The sequence below is a fragment of the Melospiza melodia genome, chromosome 24, assembly GCF_035770615.1.
Source record: "Melospiza melodia melodia isolate bMelMel2 chromosome 24, bMelMel2.pri, whole genome shotgun sequence".
Classification (NCBI taxonomy): Eukaryota; Metazoa; Chordata; class Aves; order Passeriformes; family Passerellidae; genus Melospiza; species Melospiza melodia.
Window position 1 is genome coordinate 5,349,974 of NC_086217.1, and position 13,392 is coordinate 5,363,365.

Sequence of the window (13,392 nt, forward strand, 5' to 3'; positions counted from 1 at the left end):
CCTTCCCAATAATAATTTAGACAGCCATTAATATTTTTAATAATTTTAATTAAAAACAATATACAAAATACTACAGCGATGCAAAACAAGTTATCAAAGTTGATTTTATCAGTTAACATTATTTTTAAAAAAAGACAACACAACAAGGCCTTGCTGAAATTCTACTTGCAATTTCAAAGTAAAAAAAAAAAAAAAAAAGGCAATTTCTAAACATTTTCCAGAAGTATTTTTGCCTCCCAGCCATCCATGACACTGTCAGAACTAGCACTTTTTATTTATTATGGGAGCCAGCTGAGGTTTTGGTACCTGTGTAACTTCATAAATACAGCTCAAAAAATCAGATCTCAACTAGAAATATTTGGATTTTCTTTGAGATTTGCACACTTAATGTCAGGAATGGAATATTTCATGGTGAAGTACTGGAATATGAAGTTACACCAAGGTTACACCAAGGTTACACAGAGCAGTGCAGCAGCCACAGCCCCAGCCCCATCCCAGCACAGCCATGCAAGGAGCTGACAAAAGGGCTTGGTTTGGGTGTTAGAGCTGATCTGAGCTCTGCTGTGCAGCTTTTTTAATCATGGCTAAGTCAGGCCCAGGTCTCTAGAGACAGCCTGAGATGCAGAAGTTCATGAGTACATCTGTACAAAGTCTCCTGGGAGTACTGAGTTTCCTACCCAAAATGAGTCTTTGATGTCATTCCTTGAGTCCAAGTCACTTCACAGCAGGCACATGTCAGGCTCTGTGTACTGAGGAGTGAGGAAAACCAGGAAATCCTCCAGCAGAATGGTGGAAGTGGCACAAAAGGAGAAGGAGAAAGGATTTGTCCAAAGAGGGAAGAGTGGACCCTGTGCTGAGGGCACAGACCCTGCCACAGCCAAATCATGGCAGCAGCAACTGCAGGTGAATTGTCCATGCACTGTTACTGCACTCATCTGGCCATGTCTTCCAGCTAGAAATGATATTGGAGGGCAAGAAGCTCCACATGTGGAGAGAGAAACAAGAGAAAAGCCCATCAGCCTCCATCAGCCTGTGCTACCACTGGGGCAGTGTCCCCTGCCAGGCTCAGATGGATCAGTGCCACAGAAGCTCCTGGGTGGATCCGCCAGCAGTGCCTGACACGTCCCCACAGGAGCCCCCCAGCTGCCAGAACATCCCCAGGGCCCATCCTGCAGAACACAGCTCTGAGATCATCCCCACAGCCCATGCTGCAGAACACAGCTCTGAGAACATCCCCACAGCCCATCCTGCAGAACACAGCTCTGAGATCATCCCCAGTGCCCATCCTGCAGAACACAGCTCTGAGAACATCCCCACAGCCCATCCTGCAGAACACAGCTCTGAGATCATCCCCACAGCCCATCCTGCAGAACACAGCTCTGAGATCATCCCCACAGCCCATCCTGCAGAACACAGCTCTGAGATCATCCCCACAGCCCATCCTGCAGAACACAGCTCTGAGAACATCCCCACAGCCCATCCTGCAGAACACAGCTCTGAGATCATCCCCAGGGCCCATCCTGCCCTGCAGAACACAGGTCTGAGATCATCCCCACAGCCCATCCTGCAGAACACAGCTCTGAGATCATCCCCACAGCCCATCCTGCAGAACACAGGTCTGAGAACATCCCCACAGCCCATGCTGCAGAACACAGCTCTGAGAACATCCCCAGGGCCCATCCTGCAGAACACAGCTCTGAAAACATCCCCACAGCCCATCCTGCAGAACACAGCTCTGAGATCATCCCCACAGCCCATCCTGCAGAACACAGCTCTGAGAACATCCCCAGGGCCCATCCTGCAGAACACAGCTCTGAGAACATCCCCAGGGCCCATCCTGCAGAACACAGCTCTGAGAACATCCCCAGGGCCCATCCTGCCAGCTCAGGCTGCAGAACACAGATTCCCACTGGAACTGGACTTGTTGGTACAGTGACAGCTGCCAAATGCTACATGGAAATGGCACCAGAGGATGGCACCAGGTGCTCCAAGGGAAAGGCTGAGGAGTCAATATTCCTCCTAGGCACACAGTGCATGGTGCAGCCATCCCTGCCCTGCCTAACACAGCAGGGTAATGAGGAGTGAGGAGGACACTGCTGAACACCTCTGCAGAGGTGATCACTGACACCAACCCAACATACACATTACTCCACAGGATGTATTTCAAGTTACATTGTACCTCACTATAGGTCATTCCCTTTTCTATATTCTCAATTTCCTGACATTGTTTTTTAGTCTCTTTGTCTAAGGTACTGCATAGTCTGTCAGTGTAGGCATCAAACACCATGAATGCACAGCAAGCTGGAGGCACTGCAGCTCAGCAGCAGAGGACACACACAGGATGCAGTGCAGGGTCACACCAACAGATGGACCTCTCAAAAGCTGATTTTTAACTGGAGATCTACAGTGTGGTTTACATCTTCCATGGAATGTCAGCTGTCATGGGAATCCAAATGAAAGCCAGCAGAGCTGAGGCTGAGGGCAGTTTGGTCTGGGCTATCCATGGTCCACTCCACGGGCTCAGAGTAAGTGCAGGGCACAGCACAATGCCCTCTGAATATCCTTGGCACAGAGCAGCAGCTGGCACAGGCTGAGCCCTTGTGCTTACACTGCACCATGACATACAGGACAGAACTTCCTGCTGAAGTCCTTAGAACACTCACCATTCTCATTTTACACTGTGAGGAAAAAGAGTTCTCCAAATCCCCAATCTCATCCTCCTCTCTCTAAAATGAGCATCACCTGGGGTGTGCATTACAGTGGATTGAAATGAGGAACTCTGCATTAAGTGTTACACCCTGCAGTATTTTTAAACAGGTTTGATGATTATGCTTAGCCTACAGCTGTGCTGGAGAATAAAGGCAAATTTAGCTAATTGCAACCTGATTTTCCCACATTCATAAACTGCAGCTTCCCAGCTCCAGTGGTGTGGGGTAGGCACCAAAAGCCCCATGATCACCCCAACAACTCAGAGGACTTTGAGGAACATGTACTGGCAGAGCTCTGTGCTGATACCTGACATGATTACAAGTTTTTTACCTTATTTAAAGGAAACAGACCTGGTTCTGTGCTGCAGGCAGCTACACCAACAGCCACCAGCCCTGCTGCAGTGTGAGCACCTTCCCCTGACAGCCACAGCCTCTGCTCACAGCCTGGGTGTGACAGCTGGAAGGGAAACCTGTGCTCAGCTTCACACCAAACTGAACTCACAACAGGATGTGCCTTCCACCAAAAGCTTTCCAGAGCCTTCTCTCTGTAGAGGTAGAGTGATTGGGAACAAGAACACAGGCTCTTTCAAATCTGAAGGAACTGCTGCCAGGAGACATTTGCTGCTGGCCAACTGTGAAAGCACAGAACACAGTTACCTCGTACCTGTTCACATCTCCTAGATGTAACTGTGCACAGATTTTCTAAATCAGGTCTAAAGACCATAAGATTCCTAAATAAAACCTAGTGAACTTCAGTACAAGCAGCTGTAGCATGCTGAAGGAACTTGCAGCTTTTGACATTTCTTTCTTGTACTGACATGTTAATGTAAGCATGAAGCAGTTCTAGCTCTACAGAGAATATGTTGACTAACAGAGGTAGCTTTTACTTCAGAAATACCTTGAAAAAATGCATATTTGAACTATTTGTGAAACCATTGGTCAGAACAGAGGACACCACACAGCTGGAGTAAAACACAGTCAGACATTTAGTCTGTGCTACCTACCTTAAAAAAAGTTATTATTTAGCACTTGGGTATCATTTCAAGTGAGGAAATACTCAACAACTCTAAGCTACCACCTCGTTTGACATCAGCCCTTTCCCTACCTAAAGTTAAACATGTCCCTGCTTCCTTTCTAAATACACAGTTTAAATAGTAAACATTGAGGTCTAGAAAAAGATTGCTCTGTCCTGCCCACAAGTGAAACAGAACAGGAAGTTTCATCATGATCCTTTTTCCTTTGCTATTTATGGCTCCTTGGTGAGTCTGAGATAAGTTAAGACACCTTTACAAGTTGATTACCCTGATGTTTAAAATTCCAAGAGAGGCACTCAGACTTAAATTGCCACAGATATCCAGTGGCAAGTCAGTAGTAGAGAACATAAAAGTGCCACTATTCTGCATCTCCTAATTGCATATATTAAAGGGGAAACCTCAAAGCTTTGTGTATTGAGTTACAAATTCAACTCTTCTACATTGCATATACTGTACCTGCAGCAAATGTTTGCAGTAAGCAGAAGCTCACATCTGTATCTTCATTAATGGAAAAGCAATTATTTCAAACCAATTCATTAATAAATAACTATTCCTAGACAAGTTTGATGAGGTGACAAAAGTTCAAAAGCCAGCAGTGTCCACATGCAGGGTCTTGAAGCAATTTAGCACTGAACAATGGGCCCTAAGACAGATTCCACCCATTGCAAATGCACACGTTGAGAAATGCCCAGATCAAGGTTGTGAGGGGTTTCTTGTTCTGAAGAACAATCAGAATATTTTCCAGATTGTGAAAGCCTCTGCTTGCTTCAGTTCACAATGACTATCAGTATTTAACCTGTGGTTCATCTGCATCACTTGCCTCTGTTTCGCTGCTCTGGGAGAAATCTTGTGGGGTCTCCACTCTGTCCAGTTCCAGAAAACTCGTAATGAGTTTGGCAACTGCTTCCACATCACTGTGGGAAGGAAGAAACAATGGAAGAGTTAGTGGAACTGCAGTGACAAGACAAGAGCAGACATGCTAATTCCTGAGAATAACTGCCTGGAGGGAAAGTGATATGGGCATAGAGGGTATGGCTGACACACCAAGCCATTCCCTCCACATCAGAACAAATCAGTCCTTTCCCACTCCCTGCTGCAAGGTTCCTTATTATCAATGCTTAAGATAAATTTTCTAACTAATAAACCAAATGTTTGCAAAGTAGAATAAGACCCCTCTGCCACTGCCTAGCTCAGAAAGGCAACTCCAGCAGACATGCAGCACTAAAGGGATCTTAGATATTTAAACATGATCCTGACAGATGGTGTTAGCAAAATGTCTGCAAATGAAAACATCATGGGGTTTAAAAGGTTAAACTGAGTAACACAAGGTCATAACAGCAAGTCTAAAAACTGAGCTTAGTTATAATGATGCCTTGGGAAGGCTGACCTAGAACAGAGGCTGGACAGAGTTACAGAATAAACAGGGATTTATGAAAAGGATCTCCTCCATGGATCCACCTTGGGCAGCACCAGAGCCCAGCCAGGGCTGCACCCAAGATGAACCAAAATGGACGAGTGGTCATGGGGTCTCTCACTTTGATCAGTTCTGCTCCATTTGCATCTTGGAGTTCATTGTCCAATTACAGCTTGAGCTCATGAAGTCCCAGCCTTCTTGGGTTTTTTGTCCCTTCAGTCCACATTGTTTGTGCTCTTGGGCTGAGATTTGGATCATTTGTCCTTGGTGCCCAGCTGGAGCAGGAATTGTTTTGTCTCCCTGCTCTGTGCACAGAGCTCACCATCCCCTCATATGAAGCTCAGACCCCCCACACTAACGCAGCACAGAATATGAAAAATATAAAAACTAAAACCTGAAGCATCAGTAACAGTTGGCAATTACTGGCCCACATGATTTGCATCCCCACCTTCCACATTCCAATTTTACCAAGTCCCCACTGCACCTTCTGCAGCCCAGCACGGCGCTCTGGGTGAGCGGGTGTGAGAAGCCGGTGACGAAGCGCAGCACCACCAGGTGGCCCTTCCCGAAATAGCGCACGGCCTCCTCCTCCACGTTCACATCGCGGATCTCGCTCAGCACGGCCACCACTGCAGGGAGGGCACAACAGCAGCTTCAGCAGCACTGCAAACCCTCAGCACTGCTGACAGGGTCACAGGGACCCTGCCACAGACATCTGTTATGAAAAATCCTTTCCTTAGGATTTTTCCTCCTGAGAAGCTGGGAGGCCTCAGGAACAAAATGTAAACAATGGTTATCTGCCGCTGTGGAATGCAACAGGTGCATCTGGGATTGGTCTCATGTGGTTGTTCCTAATTAATGGCCAAACACAGCCCAGCTGTCCAGACTGTCTCAGTCACTCACAAACCTTTGTTATCATTCTTTTTCTATTCTTAGCCAGCCTTCTGATGAAATCCTTTCTTCTATTCTTTTAGTATAGTTTTAATATAGTATAAATCATAAAATAATAAATCAAGCCTTCTGAAACATGGAGTCAGATCCTCATCTCTTCCCTCATCCTCAGAGGGACCCTGCTCTGGGGCACCACTGCTGTGATCCCTCACAGCCAGGGCACTCCTGCAGCACCAAACTGATGCCTTGTGCAGGCTGATCTAGAGCAGAGACCAGATGGAGCTAAAGAATAACTTTATTCTTCTTAGGGATTTATTAAAAGGCCTCCATGGATCCACCTTGGGCAGCACAAGAGCCCAGCCAGGGCTGCACCCAAGATGAACCAAAATGGTCACAAAATGTACAACTGGTCATGGGCTCTCTCACTTTTGTAAGTTCTGCTCCATTTGCATCTTGGAATTCATTGTCCAATTCCAGCTTTAGCCCATCCAGTCCCATCCTGCTTGTTTTTCTCTCTTCAGTCCACATTTTTTGTGCTCTTGGGCTGAGATTTGGATCATTTGTCCTTGGTCCCCAGCTAGAGAAGGAATTGTTTTGTCTCCCTGTAGCCCCATTTCTCTTCCCAGAGAACAGCGAGGCACAATTCTTCACAAGAATATTTCTGGGTTTCACATTCTCTGAACCTCAGAGAAAGGAAAAACAATTCTTATCAGTTGCTGTGCCTGTGTTTGTGCAAAAGTAGGATGCAATATGGAGACTGTTTCCCCACAGTGATGGTGTTTTGTTTCCTTGGCCTGTCAGGGCCAGGTGTGTGTGTGTGTCAGGAATGTTGGGTGACAGTCACAAGATTCAGTGCAGTTCAGTTGTGTGCAGGGTTGAGTGTTTGGCAGGTTCAGGTTTAGATGTTCTGCCATAGAAGAAGATCCTACTTTTGCAACAGAATAAAAGATCCCAGATTGCAATAGAGCTTCCAACTCACCACCCTGACTCCCCCAACTCACAGACCAAACTGCAGCTTCTGTGAGTCCAAGAGGAAGCCCAAGGCCATCAGATCCTGCATTAAACTGAGCCTCCTGCTCAGGCTGCTTTAAATGCATATTCTGTAACTGCAGGATGGAACAAGCCTGCTTGCATATGCTATCAAACCTTTGCCTGCTCCCCAAAGCAGATGAGATTACAGAAATCTCAACTTCTGGTTCCAAAATTGAAGTTTTTCCACCAGCCCCAGCTGCCAAGCAGGCTAGCCAAGAGCAAGGTAAACACATTAACATCCCAAAGGAATGGCTAACATTATTAGGGAAAGCAATGTGTAGGCCTACTTATGTTGGATTAAAATAATTAACAAGATGCATTCAGCACACTGAGAAAAAGCATTTGGGCCCAGAGAGGCAGATTGTTACATCTGCTGCTTGGGAACAAAGCAGATCTGGGAGCAGATGTGACTTAATTTGAGTACAGAACTCCAGAGAAGCCATTAAATGGGCACACATCCATCTCTTCTGCTGCTCACCACATTTTCTACCACAGATGCTGCTTTCTCACCTTGTTCATTGCCTCCTTTTGACAAGGTCAGGATTTTTTTGTAGAGGTTGAATGTTTTAAGGCAGATTGTTCCCTTGTTTTTATCAAATACAGCTTCCTGTAAAATTGAAAAATAAGAATTAAGATTTTCTTGAAAACACCATCACTAGCTATGCCTCAAAGTAAAATAAAAATAGTTCCACTGGAAAATAATCTTGGTAACAGAAAAATACTCAGAGAGAGACAGAGATACATTCCTCTATTACCAGACCATGAAAATCACAATCTTGCTCTTGGTTTTAACAGAAATTTTACCATATCTCTGGTGTGACTTCTAGAAAGGAGTTAAAATGGGTTCATTGTCCCTCTTGCCACATTCCCCAAGTAATAAAAGCTGGAATTCAATTTGAACACTAACTTGTAATTCCTATAATTCTCACTTCTAGTGAATTTGACATCCCAGTGCTGTGCTCATTTGGCCAGGCTTACACAGAACTCAAATATCCCAATGAAAATGAATATTAATGATATGGGATATTAATAAAATTTCATATTAATCAATGAAAAGAGGATCTTGTTCTCTTTAGGTGAGTTGTTCATTCTAACACAGCTCAGGTCAGCAGGGTGACAAGGTGGGTTACTGCTCTCAAATCAACATCCACACAATTCTAAAGCAGAGGAAAAAAGCTGAGGAGCCTGGAAGCTTAGAGCTCCCTTATTTAGTGGTTTCTCTGTCATTAGCCTGAAGGCTAATTTCAAAATCATTTGTGCAGCTGAATGTCCTGGTCATCTTCCCTCTGTTGTACAAGAGAGTACATTTTGGGCCAAGTCTCCCCTTAAAAATACCCAAATGTTTAGCTTCACATTTTTATGCCTCTATAATCCAAGAATTCTTGCCCTAATTCTAGTCCCAGCATAGCAACCCAGAGGGTTTCCCCAAAACCAAAAGCAGAACTTGTCTGTTTGGGATCAGCATCTGCCAAGTGCTTCCTACTCACAGCCCCTCATTTCCTGAGCTCAGCATCTTACCTCCCACTGCTCCAGATTCTGGGCTGCCACAAAGAAACACCCAGCCATGTAGAAGAGCTTCCATGCCAAGCTGTCTGGACAATGTAAAAAATGCATAAATTTAGGTTTTTTTACTCCTTCTCTGGTATTTAAACAATCCTGAAAGCAACATGCTCCCTTTAAAATCAACAAAAGGAGGAAAGGTTTCTCTGATGGAACATTTTTGCTTTTAGTTGTACTGCAAGCTATTTTACAGCTCTTTCCCAGAATGAAAATACAGAAAATCTTCACACTTTTCAGAGACTTCATTCACACTGGGCTTTAAACCATGCAGAATTATAAGCATTTGTATTATTGGCAAGGCTGGAACATCACATCTTTCTCTTCTGTACAAAGGCATCTTAAAAGGCATTCACAAAACTGCCAACCTGCAGTCAAACACCAAATATTTGTGCTGCAGAGGACAAGGATAAGGACAAAGAAAATTCAATAAAGGAAACATGTTTCTGCATAAAAGGAAGCAGTTGGTCCTCTTGACAAACAAACATTTGTATTTCATGTCCTGGAAGTGTTTACATGTCACAGCCTGAATAATCTGCTCACTCAGGCTTTTAATTGAAGGCACAGCAGAACTGTGCTGAGATTTCAGAAAACTTTGTTGCAATGTCTTAAGAAAAACAAGGCTGATTTAGCTGGTGGCTCAAGCAGCTTGAATTTATCTCTTGAAATAAAAATATGTGGGTTCTATTGGTAGCACATTCCTACACACTTTTAAGTTTTAACATTTGATGTTAACAGGGTGCAGCACAAGAATCACAGGGCAGCTTCCAGGATGAAAGGACAGCTGGCATTTGGTGCAAAGGCTGCTGTACTGCAGGGGGAGGAAGCAGCAGAAGCTGGCTCATCCCTAAAGGTGCTGGGATGAGTAAATCTCTGCCAGTGATGATCTGACAGTTTCCAGAGAAACAGAGAATTTCCGTCACAGGCAAAGCAATCATTTCATTATGGTGTCAAATAATCATTACATGTCCTCCCAGGAGAGCTGTGAGGAGCAGCTAATCACATTTATAAAACATTGAAAGTACAAAATGCCACAGAGTACCAATATCATTATTAAAAATACTTGCAAATGGAAAGGAGGCTGAGTAAGAAATACAGCACTAAAGCACAGTAAGCCACAGAGGCAACAATTATTATTGGTTTTAACATTCACACCACAAAGGGGGAGAGGAACCTCCACTGCCTTTGAAGGGCCAGACAGAAGCTGCAGAGGAGTCATCAGCATGGAAAACAGATTAACAGCAAAGAAATAATTCCCAAAAAAGTGATAGAGCATTACCTGCACTATAATAAGCAGCAGCCAAACCTATGGAGGCTATTCCTAGGAGGAAAGAGGAGAGAATTAAGACAAATAAATAACAAATAACTAAAAAACATCTAAAATTCCCTGACGAAAAACATCACTTTTCAAAACCAGGACAAACCTGATTGCAACATATATGACTATATGAAAGTCAAGTTCTTTTTTTCTCTCAGTATTAAAAAAAGCTTCCATCCTGCAGAGGCATTAAAAGCACAGTGGTTGGAGTCAGAAATAAAAATTTTGTGACACAGTTGGGAACAGAAGCTCAGAGGGACTCAGTTTAACCATGACACCATAGTTCCTCTCAGCACAGTACAACCTGGAGGGCTCACAAACCTTGCAATGGTTATTTTCCCCTTTAAGTGCTCTATGGAGCCAAAAGACAACTTTTGCAGTAAAGCTGGGTCAGAAACTGCCAGCTCCTTTCTCTCAGAGGAGGAAGCAGCTGAAGAGTGCCCCATGCCCCAGGGGCTGCTGCAACTGCAAAGATCTTCTCAACCACATCCCTGAAAGCACTGACAAGGTGGTGCTGCTGCAGTGGGATCTCAGCTGGAAAGCAGGATATACCAGATTTTCCCCAGCAGCTCTCTCAGTACAATCCTAACAAGTTTATTTTTCCTGCATATTCAGTGGTGTTTATAAAGATGCCTTTCAGAATATCCTGTATGACTTCCCATTTCATACAGAGTCCTCAGGAGCTCAGCACCAACCCCACACACCCAGCATGGTCACGCTGCAGCTTTCCACTCCTGCAAACTGAGATGTTTCTCAAGCAAAACCCCCTTCAGAAGCTTCACAATTCATAATAAACCTTCTGTTCTTGATCTTTCAGGACTCCCTTAAAATTCCATCCATGAGCTTCTGAGGTTCCCCAGATGAGACTGAAAGTCCCACAGCGGAACTGCCATGCTGAGGCCTCACACTCATTCAGTGGCTATGGAAAGGAAGAGTTCAGAGCCCAATCTCTCCTCCTCTGGAAAGGAAAATGCCTGGAAGGCAGGGATTTCACCAGGGGCTCTTTCAGGAGTTTATTGTCACCCTCTTCCCTTACAGCAAGCTCTGGAATGAAAGCTGTGCTCTTACCAACACAGAGAGACCAGGAGCGGATGCCAGGTGACCTCTTCAGGTGCAGATGGGAATTTGTGCGTTTTTCAACCAACATGTACATCTTCAACAGCAGCTCCCAACAGCCCAGTCTGACTCATCAAACCTCACTGCACCAAAAAAACAAAAAGAAAAAAAGGTAAAATTTCTAAATCATTGACAATTCCACCAGTTCTCCCTCCAGGACTTACCAAGTCTCAATCTAGACTATAAAAGATACTCCAGGGTAAGAACACAGTCTTTTTTGACAGGAAGAGCAATATGAACACTGAAAATAACCACAAAGTAAAACTGTCATGTCGAGAGTTGCATAACAACAACAGGAATGTGAATTCCTGGAAGAAAGTTCTCATTTTAGGGGTAAAAGTCTCTTTCTGTTATAATCAGATTCTGGAAGAAAAATGTGCAAAACAAGGAGCTGGAACAATGCTGTTGTTAATTCATGCAGCCCTTCAGATAAAACAGCAAGGGGAATGGAAATCTCTTGACAGCGTTTCTCCTGTGAGCTCAGAGGGGTGTGTGAAGGGTCAGTCTGGGAGTTGGGCAGGACAGTGCAGCCTTCTGCACCCCAGGAGGGGCTGCAGCCAAGCACTGCCACCACCCCATAACGCCACAGACAGCATTCCCATCTTCCAAGGCACCTCAGGAACACAACCAGGAGCTTCCAACAGCCATGTCTGTCTGTCCTCAACAAGACCATCCCTTCAGCCCAGGCAGAAACAGCAGAGACTAAAAGGCCAGGCACTAATTAAAACCAGGAAGAGCTGGGTAATCCCATGCAGCATTTTCAGTATATTTTTACTGTTTCACAGCACAGAATCAGAGTTATCCAGGGTGAGAAAGACCTTTAGGATCATGAAGCCCAACCATTAACCCAGCACACCACTAAACCATGTCCTGAAGCACCTCCCCTACAGGATTTTTGAACACTTCCAGGGATGGTGACTCCAGCACTTCCCTGGGCATCCTGTCCCACAGAACCAGCTCAAGGAGGCTGGCATTAAGCTGCTGTTAGCTGCCCAAGATAACAGGTTTCAAGAAAATGCCAACATTCATCAGGTTCTGAATAACACTGAGAGAGCAGGTCTGAGCACATCCAAGTTCTCACAAAAGGCAAATATGTGATTTTCAGTCCTTTACTTATCCAGCTGTTCTTGGGTACAATATGCTCCTGCAATTCTGGGAGTTTGGATACAAAGCTCCAGGGGAGCAGATTTAGCCAGGTCTTTTCAGTTAAACAAAAAGCATCCACGGCTTTGATTTTAATCTCTTAGCAACACATCTGAGAGCATCTGAAACCGAAAGAGCCAAAAGCACTTATGCATGAGACACACTCCATCTCCTCCGGATGTCAAGCATCAAATTTTAATTTTCAAATGACTCCTGTGAGTTGTTCTCAATACACCGGAAAATACTTCTGCATGCACAATGCCTTCTCCTGCCTGGTACCAAATCCAAGTTAAAAAACACATCAAAATCACCGCAGAAATCTCAGTGCATTTTATAAATATTACACCCTACTTAGAACATAATTCTCACACTTATCAGTCAAGTCCATTAATGCAACCTTTGGTATCTCCTCCCCATAATAATTTAGGGAAGTTCAAGCAGGCAAATGCCAGTTTTGGTTTAATGTTGGACACGCAACATCAGTGCATTGTCTCTCACAGGCTGTTGCTTGGAATAAAAAGCAGCTTCTAAAGTTACATTTAATAAATAAATCATAAATGCACCCTAAAACAAACACTAAAGTTTTACCAGAACACAGAGAAAGAGGTATTTTTGTGCTGCTCTTGCTAAGTTCTTAAAAATTCAATTTTGCTTGAATTTGTCTGGTTTACAATGAACTGATCTCCAGCATCAAAATAACATTCTCACGCTTCCTCCAAGCTCTCGGTTGAAGGCAAGCCAGCAAAACCCATTGGAAGAATTGAAATTTTCACCCCTTGAAATCCTCACCACCAGCGACCATCAAGTCAGGACCACACATCAGGTGAATTTTCTTTACAGAGCTTATTTTTGTTACCTCCCAAGCCTGCACCTGCTCCCAGCCCAGCGTGGTTTCCCCCTCAGGGAGGGGAAGACCCTCCCCAGCCATGACCCACCCGACCCGCGGCTTTTTTCCCCCCGCGTGTGGGGAGCCCCAGGCCGCCCTCGCCCTCACCCAGCCCCGTGCCCGCGGTACCTGCCCGGCCTCCAGCCGCCTTCTAAAGAGCCTCGGCCGCCTCCGCGTCCCGCGCCCTCAGCGCTGGTCCCGCCTCAGGGATGGACGGAGGCGCCCGCGGCCATTTTGGGTGAGGGCAGAGGAGGGGACATGAACCTCCCGTCCCTTCCCGTCCCTTCCCTTCC

At 45.0% G+C, this 13,392-nt stretch overlaps 1 protein-coding gene across 1 annotated transcript; it reads right to left on the reverse strand.

Annotated features, from left to right (window-relative positions):
- Nucleotides 1-31: 31 nt before the first annotated feature.
- On the reverse strand, nucleotides 32-13,361 carry LOC134428701 (cytochrome b-245 chaperone 1). Its single transcript, XM_063175599.1, has 7 exons — nucleotides 13,229-13,361; nucleotides 11,023-11,153; nucleotides 9,916-9,957; nucleotides 8,598-8,671; nucleotides 7,590-7,686; nucleotides 5,641-5,785; nucleotides 32-4,656 (listed from the first exon to the last, which is right to left on the reverse strand). Exons 2-7 carry the CDS (start codon nucleotides 11,105-11,107, stop codon nucleotides 4,527-4,529), a joined length of 573 nt encoding a protein of 190 aa, XP_063031669.1. The 5' UTR covers nucleotides 11,108-11,153; nucleotides 13,229-13,361; the 3' UTR covers nucleotides 32-4,526.
- Nucleotides 13,362-13,392: the final 31 nt, after the last annotated feature.

Excerpts from the sequence above, each read along its gene's own strand:
- LOC134428701 (XM_063175599.1), bottom strand. The coding sequence starts at position 11,107 with ATGTACATGTTGGTTGAAAAACGCACAAATTCCCATCTGCACCTGAAG. Across the intron at positions 7,687-8,597 it reads AGAATCTGGAGCAGTGGGAG|GAAGCTGTATTTGATAAAAA; the intron begins GTAAGATGCTGA and ends TCAATTTTACAG. Across the intron at positions 4,657-5,640 it reads GCCGTGCTGGGCTGCAGAAG|TGATGTGGAAGCAGTTGCCA; the intron begins GTGCAGTGGGGA and ends TCCTTCCCACAG.